General features: G+C 28.8%; 1 protein-coding gene across 1 annotated transcript in view; it reads left to right on the top strand.

The window, feature by feature from the left end:
- The window catches only part of LOC103574611 (acetylcholinesterase), a 52,744-nt gene that overhangs the window by 27,725 nt on the left and 12,115 nt on the right, over positions 1-12,904 (top strand). The window contains exons 2-3 of the mRNA XM_008554097.2: positions 411-553; positions 4,833-4,985. Of these exons, the coding sequence (XP_008552319.1) occupies positions 411-553; positions 4,833-4,985 (296 nt within the window). The remainder of the gene's footprint in view (positions 1-410; positions 554-4,832; positions 4,986-12,904) is intronic.

Genomic DNA, 12,904 nt, shown 5'->3' with positions numbered 1-12,904 from the left:
TATTTTTAATAATTTATAAGAAATATTCAAATTTTGTATATATAAAAATATATGTATAAACAAGAATTAAAAATAAATATGGCATGTGGGTACTCATTTAAAAAAGCATTTCATTTTCTATCATGTTATATATATATATATATATAATTTTCAAAAAAAAAAAATTTTTGATCATTTCCAATGGAAATTAATTTTTTCCATGCAATATAATAATGTTTATTACAAAAATTATCTTTACAATGAAGACATAGAAGTATAAGAAAATTTACCAGAAAAAAAAAAGTCAATCTCATGGTAAATTTCCTGAGAACTAAAATTTTATAAAAGTTACATTTATGTCATTTTTTTAATTTTTCATATTTTATATAAAAAAAAATGAGTAGTAATTATTATAATTTATTCTGTTACAGGAACTTATTTTATACTCTACGATTTTATCGATTACTTCGAAAAAGACCAGCCGAGTTTTCTGCAACGAGAAAAATTTTTGAGTATCATAAACACCATTTTCAAAAACATGACTGACGTCGAAAGAGAAGCTATTGCATTTCAAGTAAGTACTTTTTTTTATGTCTCTAATAAAAAAATTAAATTTCATGTGTTACATAAATGTAACAGTTATATTTTTGGTCACAGCCACCAGGGAAAATTTTTTTTTTACAAACCGATTTTTGGAGACTATTCTACTTCCGATTCCACGTGAAATGACCTATAACAATATCTTTCTTTCCAAAATTAACGATAGAAACAAAAATTTCAAAAAAAATTGCTTTTTTTTTTTAATAATTTTTTTTGAATTTTTTTATAGAAAAAGATAAAGCTCAATGAGCATAAGAAAAAAAAATAACAATAAATAAAAAAATTTTTATTTTCATAGCTATCGAATATTTACTAGCGTATTTTTACGAGCATGTTTAAACAATATGTTCATTGTTCTCGAATCAAGCTAAAAAAAAAAAAGTTGTTGCGTCCAATTTCTTTCTCGAAGCCGCGCACAAAACTCGTGTACAAACTTTCGTAAAATTAAAAAATAGACAAAAAAAAAAAGTAGAATAACGAAGAAAGAAAAGAATGAACGTGCAGAAAAAAAGCGGAACGTAAACAATGAGCGGAAGCTCAACGAAAGTGACTAGATGGCCATCGTTATCTTTTTTTTTTTCATTATTGACTTTTTGTTTGTTATTGTTTTAACATCTATTTATTAGCGAATTTCCTTGGCTGTTAGTGTCATCTTTTAACGTACGATTTTAATCGACTTTTACATTTTTCAAAAAAAAAAAAAAAAAAAAAAAAAACTTTTTTTTAACAAAAGGATGTTTTTAGCGCAAAAAAATATTTTTCACTTATTTATGACTGATTACAGAGTTCAAGAAGTGTTTTGAGAAAAAAATTAGTTAATATAATTAAATTTAATTTAAAAATTGAAAAAATTCCATTTTTGATGATTTTAGCTTACATAAATGTAACAGTTAAAAAATATCTAGTTCGGGTATTTCTAAAGGTATTTAAAAAATAAAAATTCATGGAATAGGTACTAAGGGGCCTGTGAATTGATGATTGATGACAAAAATTGATGATTATCAATAATCAGTCCAAAAAAATTCCAAAAATGTTTTAAACTTTTTGAATTTTTTCGTCTTCCCGCGATTTAAATTTAAATTTCAGGAGCTTGGTTCCATCAAATTTTAAGTTATCATAGGTCATTTTATGCAGAATTTTATAGAGTTTAAGATAAAAATATAAGTTTTTAAAAAAAAAAAATAGCGGAGCTCAAAATAGGAAAAATGTGTAAAAATTTTGAATAGGAGTCAACATTTTTTTTTTGAGAGTTCGGAAGGGGGCTGTAAAAATTTTGGTTGGGTACTGAGTGTTAATTAAGGCTTTTTATGGTAGAATTTAATCATGTAAGTAACCGTGCTGTGGACATTGTTCATTTACTATGGCGGCAGTTTGAATGACAAGCTTTGCTAAGAATGCTCAGTTTCCTTTGTCTTTTGTAATTGTACTGACATTACTCTCCGTACTAGCTTACGTCTCGTGTGTTCTTAAGTCTAGACACATTTCACAAATTACTTATTGTACTATACATGATTTAACATTAATTAACTGCAGAAAAAAAAAAGTTTTTTTCTAAAATTCTATTTTATCTCTTCATATTAAAATTACGCCTCAAGTTTTGCATTTACACCAAAAATGCTCTGATTACTTTTTGTAGAAAACTTAATTTCCTACAAAAAAACTCTTAAGTAACTTTATCCTAACTCTCATATTTAAAGAGTAATTTCAAAAATATTAAAAAACCAATTTCAAATTTCGCTCATTAATATTTCAAACTATCATAACTCGTTATATATCAAAAATATGACGATTACATATCAATACTTTGTTATCGGAAATGTAATTCTCTACAAAAAAGGTTTCTATAAATTTTCGTCTAACTCTCATATTAACGGAGTTATTCTTCATTGAAATATAAAAAATATTCTAATTAGTTCATTCAGTTTATTTTTTTTTTTTTTTTTCAAAAAAAAAAAAATTGAATGAATAAAATTGAAAAAAGATTGCAAGTGTTGTTAGTGTGAATTTAATAGTTTAAATGAATTTGAATCGATTGAAATGGGCGTTGGTGGATGTGAGAAAGTAAAGAGAAAATACGTTGGGGTGGGGGAGGGGGAAGAGAAAACGGAAATAGAAGTACTAACTTATTTCATTATCCTAGAGGGCATTTCAACTTTTATATATATATATATATATATATATATATATATATATATATATATATATATATATATATGTATAGATATATATGAAACATAAAATTGATGGTCGTAATCAAGTGCAGCTTGTGTGTAAATAATTCCTTCTTCAAAATTGACTATTGACTATTTTATTATTTCTGTCTATCAATTATCGTTTTTTTTTTTCGTAGCAATTGCTCAAGTATTAACTGATTGTCTATTGTTACGGTTAAAAAAAGGTTCATTACTAATTTTGAGTCTACTGTTAAATTTATCGCTGTTATTTTAAAATTACCTTCGTTACATTTACGACACTGACATAAATGTCACCAAGAAAAATCGTCGGTATCTCAGCGACTAATTGACGTGGGATAAAATAAAAAAATTTCGGTGAAAGCTTGATGTGTGCAGACAAAAGCTGAGTAGTGACTTAGAATGAAAAAAAATTTTTTTAATCAAAATTTTTAACTATGAAAAATAAAAATTCGGCGGAAAAAAATTTTGTTTTTGAATTCAAATTTTCCCGGGCTGATAACTTTTGAAGGAGTGGTTTTAGGGAAATTTGTAAAGAGACAAAAATTGTAGGCGGGAAAATTTCAAAATCGGTAAGCATATATGATGTATGATTATTGTATACATTTGGTGAGATATTTTTAATGTAAACTGAAAAACTTGGAATTGTTCGCTGTTGCGTTATTAACTCACTACGAAATATAATAAATTGCGAATCAATTAAACTCTGTTTATATTGTATTAATTAAATTTACCTGAGTACTCTCAATACCAATGACGTCACATACACAACAAATATTTATGTTTACACTGTATTGCCACCAGAGGCCACTGTAATTTAATTCTGTGTTTACAATCAAGGGCATCTGATTTCACACACGCAATTTAGATTTATAATTGTATATTTCATTAATTTTTAAATTACGATCTCTTACTTTTGATTTAATCGAAAACATTTTTTTTTTTTTTTTTTCACTTAACTCGGATATTTTTTTAGTCACTGAATTTTTTTGTTTAACCTATTTAATGAAGTTTAAATACATTAGCCAAGTTGACTAAAGTCTATAGATAGTTATCTGCTGTAATTAGTGCAAAAAAGAAAAAATTGTAGAGAAATTTTTTTTTTTTAGAGTATGGAAGAAAATGAATATTGAAATATACTAGGATAAAAAGTCGCAATATAAAAGATGTATGTAAAGATATTGAGGGGGTAAAAGGGGGAGCATATAGTGGAAAGAAAAGACATGAAGGTATTGGACATCGAACATGTAGAATAGCCTTATAAAATTTCTCTGCTTTATGCAGCTTCAAATTTCATATATATATGAATATATATACATATATATATATATGAATATATATATATATAAATACGTGTAGGAAATTGAATGCTCTTTCAAATGAGTACCCACATGCCATATTTATTATTAATATTTTCTATAAGATATATAAAGATCGAAATATATGAAAATATATATATAAAAGGAATCAAGATTGAATATAGCATGTGGGTATTCATTTCAAAGGACATTCAATTTTTTATCATTTTATATATATATATATATATGTATATATGTATATATATATATATATATATATATATATATATATATATCTAGAGAATTGGATGCCCTTTAAAATGAGTACTTACATGCTATATCTATTATGAATATTTTATAAGCGATTTTTACATATACCTGAATATATCAAAATATATGTGTAAGAGGAATTAAAAATAAATATAGCATGTGGGTATTCATTTTAAAGGGCATTCAATTCCCTACACAGAAATATATATCATGCATCATATATGTACGTAGTTTTATTTGAGTACCAAGTGACGTCTTTTCAAAAAATACGAAAAATATATTTTAAAATTTATGATAAAATATTTGATTTATGTTAAGAGATAGAAATCATTTTTGCAGATTCATACTTTCGATGTGAATTTATCCATACATTTCTATCATATCTGTGATATTTTTTTTTATCGTCGATTCAAAAATGAAAGTCAAAAAAATTAACGGCAATTTAAACGTTTTAACACGATTAATTAGAGACAATTGTTTTTATCTGTTACAGTACACCGATTGGGAACGGCCTAAAGATGGTTACAGATATCAGAAAGCGATTGCCGATATTGTAGGCGATTATTTTTTTATATGTCCGTCCACACTGTTCGCTCAATTGTTTGCTGAACGTGGTATGAAGGTCTACTATTATTTCTTTACACAAGTAAGTACTTTTTTCCCATTACCAAAAATAACAATTAAAAAAAAAAAAAAAATAAATAAATACTGATACCGTAAATCGACTCCACATAAAAAATCGACTGTTTTTGAATTTTTAAATTCAAATTCCATCCAAACCATTAGAGGTACGAAAAAACAAGACTCAACTTTTTTATAGCGAATTAAATTTCCCATAAAAAAAGTTCTTATAGTTTTTTGTCTAACTCTGATAGTTTACGAGAAATTTTGATTTGAATTCTAAATGTCTTCAATGAAAAAAAAAAAAGTTGATTTTATGAAGCGCGACAGCTTCTGTACAACTTTTTTATCTCTATTATCACACTATTACTATCATTATTATTTTTATATTATCTATTTTTATTCTATCTCACGGCTATATTTCAAACGCTTACTTTTTTATAAAAGTTTACACTACGCGCGCTTGCGCTTATTCTGTAAACATCAACATTTATATACATATATATATAGTCTATTAACTCTATTTACTCTAGAGGAATCTTGTTACGTACGCAAATAAAACAGTTCAACTTCTATGAAAATTTTTTAAAAAATTTGTTATTTTTTTTAAATTAAAAAAAAAGTTACTTCAGTGATTCATTCACTGATTCTTTACCAAGTAATTAATGTTTAAGTAATACTGTAACAAGAGATAATATATAACTAATTTATGAAATTCTCTGAAGTTTTCCTTTGATATATTAAAAAAAAAAAAAAATGAAGTAAAGTTAATTAATTATTAAACAAGAGATAAAGCTGAAGCTTACTAGGTAATTATTATTTTAATTCAGATTTATGTAAACGGAAGAAATTTTTTATTAATATTGATATACTAGATTCATGGAAAATTAAATAAAATAATCTTATGAACATTTATTACTACCCAGTTTTTCGAATTAATTTTTTTGGTTACTAATTATTAGTAATTTTTTTTTTTAATTCTCATTAATATCTGAAATTTTTAAATTTGCGAAAATAATTTTTTTCTTCAATATTATTTTTGAAAAATACTAAAAATTTAACAAAATCAATTTTTTTTTCATTACTATTCTCCCCTACTTCAATTACCATAGCGACGCTCCCCACTACCATTAATTACCATAGCAACACTCCCCACTACCTTTAGTCACCATAGCAACGCTCCCCTACTTCAATTACCATAGCGACGCTCCCCACTACCATTAATTACCATAGCAACACTCCCCACTACCTTTAGTCACCATAGCAACGCTCCCCTCTTCTGTGACTTGCCATAGCAACGTCCCCACTACCATGACTCACCATAGCAACGCTCCCCTCTTCTGTAACATACCATAGCAACGTCCCCACTACCATGAATCACCATAGCAACGCTCCCCACTACCTTTAGTCACCATAGCAACGCTCCCCTCTTCTGTAACATACCATAGCAACGTCCCCACTACCATGAGTTACCATAGCAACGCTCCCCTCTTCTGTAACTTACCATAGCAACGTCCCCACTACCAGGAATCACCATAGCAACGCTCCCCACTACCTTTAGTCACCATAGCAACGCTCCCCTCTTCTGTAACATACCATAGCAACGTCCCCACTACCATGAATCACCATAGCAACGCTCCCCACTACCTTTAGTCACCATAGCAACGCTCCCCTCTTCTTTAACATACCATAGCAACGTCCCCACTACCATGAGTTACCATAGCAACGCTCCCTACTACTTTTAGCTACCATAGCAACGCTCCCCTCTTCTGTAACTTACCATAGCAACGTCCCCACTACCAGGAATCACCATAGCAACGCTCCCCACTACCTTTAGTCACCATAGCAACGCTCCCCTCTTCTGTAACATACCATAGCAACGTCCCCACTACCATGAATCACCATAGCAACGCTCCCCACTACCTTTAGTCACCATAGCAACGCTCCCCTCTTCTTTAACATACCATAGCAACGTCCCCACTACCATGAGTTACCATAGCAACGCTCCCTACTACTTTTAGCTACCATAGCAACGCTCCCCTCTTCTGTAACTTACCATAGCAACGTCCCCACTACTTTTTGTAGTACTCTATTCAACTTATCATAGTGCTGTCCCATATCATTTTTACTCCCACTAGGTCTACTGTAGCTACTATTTTCTCCAGAAAAAAATACAAAATTTTTAGTTCTAATTTTTTTTTTCTCCATAAAGTAAATGAGTAATTAACAAACTATATAATTTATCAAGTGCACGAGAAAATTAAAAAGGTTTTAAAATTATGACGATGATGAGGTTGCTTTGCGGTAAAATGTAACATATATCTTTATATAATGAGGTAAAGTAATAGATGGTTAAAGTATAAAATGAAGGATAGAGATAGAGGTTAAGACAAAGAGGGAAAATGTCATTACTCATAAATGTCAAGTTAAATCTTGTAAGACCGCGACCAAATCGCGGATTTTCTTACTAGCTTTCAGTCTTTCTTTGTGTTAAAGCCTTTGCTGTCGAGTTACCTTGTCTTCAAATTTATCATCTACGGTAGAGACTTTCAACCGATTTACTTAAGTAATATTATTATTTTATTTATTATTTTACTCATCTAATTTTTGCTGTTTATTTCAAACATTTATTTTAATTATTCCGTTACAAGGCTTCATTCAATTATTTTGAGTAATTGTTCAGAAGATTTATGGAGGTTATTATACACCATTTTGCTATAATTAAATGTTCTTAAACCTCCATCCATCAATTTACAAAAGTCTATATAAATATATTATGAACACTAGAACCACGAGAAAGGAAGTCAGCTTGTAATTACTGTAGTTAATGACTAAACTATTGAACTTACGTGAAAATGTATAGATATCTTTTTTATAGGAAATTTAATTTACAAAAAAAAAGTTCTTATTACTTTTTTTCATAAATTTAGTAGCTACCAAGTTATTATAGAAGTTTTCGGTAGCAGCCACCGATCATTTCGGTATCCGATATCAAAATAGTTGGTAGCAGCAACCGATTAATTTTCAGTAGCTGCAACCAATTCATTTTCGGTAGCTGCTACTAATTATTTCGTTAGCTGCTACCAATTATTTTGGTAGCTGTTACCAATTATTTCGGTAGCTGTTACCAATTATTTCGGTAGCTGCCACCAGTTATTTTGGTAGCTACAACCAATTCATTTTCAGTAGCTGCCACTGCTTATTTCGGTAGCTGCCACCGATTTGTTTTTCCGTAGCTGCTACTGATTCGTTTTTTGGTAGCTACCACTTGTTATTTCAGTAGCTGCCACCAATTATTTTGGTAGCTGCAACCAATTAATTTTCGGTAGCTGCTACTGATTATTTTGGTAGCTGCCACCAGTTATTTTTGTAGCTGCAACCATTTCATTTTCAGTAGCTGCCACTGCTTATTTCGGTAGCTACCACCGATTTGTTTTTCCGTAGCTGCTACTGATTCGTTTTTTGGTAGCTACCACTTGTTATTTCGGTAGCTGCCACCAATTATTTCGGTAGCTTTTATCGAAAATTAATCGGTAGCTAGTACTGATTATTTATTTCCGTGTACAATGATAATAACTTTTAGAAATAGTAATAAAATTCAAAGGTAACTTTTCCTGTAAGAGAAAAAAATTTTTTTAATAAAAACTCAGTATCCAAAGGAATTTTAATAACATGAGTAAATATAATTATTATTTAAGTTCAACAAAACGCAAAGAAGCACAGAGGGTTTAAAAGAAAAATGAGTGACTGCGTAATATTAAATTCACCCGGTAAATGCAAAGGAATAACTTTTTATCCACATGAGATGAAATGAAAAAAAGAAGATTGAAATTCTCTAAAAAAACTTTTTCGCGGTTTACTGAGATCCTAAAGCTATTGAAGTTATACATATATACCTCATATATATGTATATGATATATATGTTGCTGAAAGTTTTGAATGGATACCAAGATTTTGGGCCAACGCTTGAATATTTTAAAGTTTTAATTTAAATGCCGACTTTAATTGTCCATTTTAATTATTCTAGTTCCGGTTATATTTCCTTATATATATTTAACACCTCATGGTATTTAAATGAACTTCAGATGCTTCAAAAATAATTAAATGATTAACTACATAAAATTTTTACTCCAAAGATTTTTTTTTTCATCCGTAAATTCTTATTCATTAAAAAGTTTTTTACTTGAAATTTAAATTACGCGGTAACTATCAGAACTATGTAAAAAGTCATAAATACTTATTTTGTGCGAAATTTAATTTACTACAAAATTGTTTCAGTACATTTTTTTCATATCTGCAATAGCTTTTACAGAATCCGAAGTTTCTTAATGAAAAATTATTTTTTTTTTGTCATATATTTTATATTAATCAGCATGGAAAAGTATGAGAAAATTTTTTTTATATAAAATTCAAGGGCTTAAGCAATGGCGCGTTTAATACCGAGAAAAATGACCTATTACAACCCTCATTTTTCAAAAAATTCAGTAAAAAAGAATTATAAAAAAATAAGTTTTTAATTTTCCCGCCAAAAATTAAAATTTTGAATTTTCCCGCCAATAATTAAAATTAAAAATTTTAAATTTTCTTGCTAAAAATTCAAATTTGAAATTTTTAATTTTCCCGCCAAAAATTCAAATTTGAAATTTTCCCGCCAAAAATTCAAATTTGAAAATTTCCCGCCAATTTTTCTTTTTTTTTAATTTCTAGCTCATCAATGTTTTTCTCAGCTCTTTTCTCACTTTTTTTGGTTCCAAAAAAAATTTATAGTGCTGATAAATGATCCGCGGACTTAATCCGCGGATCCACGAAAAAAAGAAAACTTTATTGTTATCATTATTTATTATGTATTCATGAGTGTCTGAAGCTCTTATCTGAACGAAAGTAACACTTGTCGGCACCCTCCAAACAAGTGGAAAAAAAAAAGAAAAATAGTATAACGCATAAAATAGGCTATTATTAATAGTGAGACATAAAAAAGTATATAAAAGTGTAACTATGGGTAAGAAAATTTTCATATCATAACAGGGACATAATATACGACGTATTTAATGTACACTGGTAGCACACGTGGGCTTATAAACAGTAGAGTCGTAAATTACGCGGTATCTTGTTAGAGCGCGAGTGGTTTCGCTGACAAGAAATCCAGATATTTCTGCTGGAATTGTGTTTCTGGGCAATAACTTGCCATAAATTTAAGTCTCGCTGTGCCAGTGTGTCAGACATTTGCTGGGTGCATATGTTATTTTCCAGGGGGAAGGGAAAAAATTTTCAGAGCGGAATATTTTAGCCGAGCAAAAAAACATCTGAAAAAGTTGAGCCCGCAAGCCTCAGATCTTCCCACCGTGTAATTAATTGAAATAATAAAAATATGTATATAATTGTAATGACTATTTCCTTGAGGGTATGTCGATAAAAATGATCAGTATATATTTTTTTAAATAGAAAATTCAAAGCGCTTTCAAACGAGTACCAACATGACATATTTATTTTTTATTAATATTTGAGATAATCATATATTTTCATATATTTCAAATAAAATATATGTACATCCTCGGGTAATAAAAATAAGTATGCCATGTTTGTACTCATTTTAACGGGCCTGAAATTTTCTCTTAAAATATATATATTATATATGTATATTTATATATATATATATATACATATATATGCATGAAAAAATATTTAAAACAAAGTATGTGATGTTGGTACTCATTTTAAAGGGCTTTAAATTTTCTCTTAAAATATATATATCATATATGTATATATACATATATATATAAATGGAAAAAATTTTTAAAAGAAGTATATGATGTTGCTACTCATTTGAAAGCATATTAAATTTTCTTCACATATATGTATAATTTAGCATAAAAAACAATATTTTGCTTGATGAACAATCAAAAAAATACTTTCGCCGGAAACGAAGCACCCTAATATATATGTATACAAAAGGTGGTCATACCCATAATTACCCGTATCAGCAACAGTAACATTCTCAAAGTTAGATAATTCCCTTTAAACCGAGTTTAGAATTTCCTTAGCCTGCCGAAGCCTTCAGGCCTTTACTCACTCGCTATTTACTCTAATCTTATTCACCCCCTTACCCTCCCCCATCTCACCTATTCACCCTATCCATAAACTTAATGGCACCCATTCACGCACTTATCGCTGCTCATTTAATTTAATTATCAAATCAAATCTATAAATAATTTTACAAATAAACAAATTTATGTTACGCGACTGCGTAAAATTCAAAATTTTTTTAAATAAAAAAAAAATTTTAATATTAAACCCATTGTTATCTTGATGCTGGTACTCGAAATCTATAATCTGGACTTGAGTTATATTATTTAGCTGTAGAAATTTCCAGGGTTTGGTTGCTTACGCGATCGCGGGACGCGGAGAAATTTTTCGTGAAACACGAGACCGAATTCTGATAAAAATCTTAAGGACAAAGTTTGCCCTAAGGATTATTATTGTCTATTGGATTAAGGGAAAATTTATAACTGGATTTGTGTTGCTTAAGTTTTATTTTTTTTTTTTTTCTTATGTTCAGGGCCGTGGAAAAGGGAGCAAAGGGGAAAGAAATTGGTGGTTTGTTAGTGAGTCGTTTTAATGGGGAATCGATCGACGGTATAATTTAGGGGAAAGAATTTTTTCTTCGCTTTAATTTGGGGTGGAAGTTCTAGGGTATTTAATCCCCAGTAAACTGATGTATGGTAATAATTATTTTATGAACTGGAAGTGGAAAAAAATAAAATTTCCAAAGCGCGGAATTGAAGGCTTTAGTCTTTAAATTTTTGAATTTTTGGGATCGGAGGAGATTCTGCGGATGATATAAATTTTTTAGAAAAAAAAGTTTCAAACAAAAGTTGTAGAGAATTTAATGACGAGTAAATTCATGTATAACAATAGTTACTTTTATGAACCGGAAGTGGAGAAAAATATATTTTCTAATGGCACGGAATCAGAGACTTAAATTTTGGAATTTTTGAATCGGAGGAGATTCTGCGGAGGAAATAAATTTTTTAGAAAAAAAAATTTCAGACAAAAGTTGTAGAGAATTTAATGACGAGTAAATTCATGTATAACAATAGTTACTTTTATGAACCGGAAGTGGAGAAAAAATAGATTTTCAAAGGCGCGGAATTGCAAACTTAATATTTTGAATTTTTGGGATCGGAGGAGATTCTGCGGATGAAATAAATTTTTTAGAAAAAAAAGTTTCAAACAAAAGTTGTAGAGAATTTAATGACGAGTAAATTCATGTATAATAATAGTTACTTTTATCAACCGGAAGTGGAGAAAAATAGATTTTCAAAGGCGCGGAATTGCAAACTTAATATTTTGAATTTTTGGGAGCGGAGGAGATTCTGGGGATGAAATAAATTTTTTAGAAACAAAAGTTTCGGACGAAAATTGTAGAGAATTTGATAACGAGTAAAATGACGTATAACTATAATAGTTTTACTGAAACGAAAGGAGTAAAAATAAGAGATTTCTATAACAATAAATAAGTAAATTATATATTTTAATTAATTAATTAAAGTTTCGTTAATAATTCAAATGAAATATTTAATTAACTCCTGAAAGCTTGATAAAATAATAAAATTCTCGTAATCAAGCGGTCAAATAAAAGCATCCATTTAAAGTTTGTGGCTTTGTGCCCGCATATGAATTTTAACTTCAATACTTTCTACCCTCTCCCACACTCCCAACCACCCACACATACCTATATATTTATATATATTTATGATTGTTTGTTATCAGGAGTATGTACGTTCATTAGAGAACAATTGAAAAATATTCAAATAATTTAAAAAAAAATATATTGCGGTCAACTTTTTTTTTCTCAGTTATTATTATTATTAATATCAGTACAATAGATCGAAGAAAGGTCAGATATATCTATATATATGAGAATTCTTATCAAGATGATAATAA

Source organism: Microplitis demolitor, chromosome 4 (genome assembly GCF_026212275.2).
Source record: "Microplitis demolitor isolate Queensland-Clemson2020A chromosome 4, iyMicDemo2.1a, whole genome shotgun sequence".
Classification (NCBI taxonomy): Eukaryota; Metazoa; Arthropoda; class Insecta; order Hymenoptera; family Braconidae; genus Microplitis; species Microplitis demolitor.
This window is presented reverse-complemented; position numbering and strand designations above follow the sequence as displayed.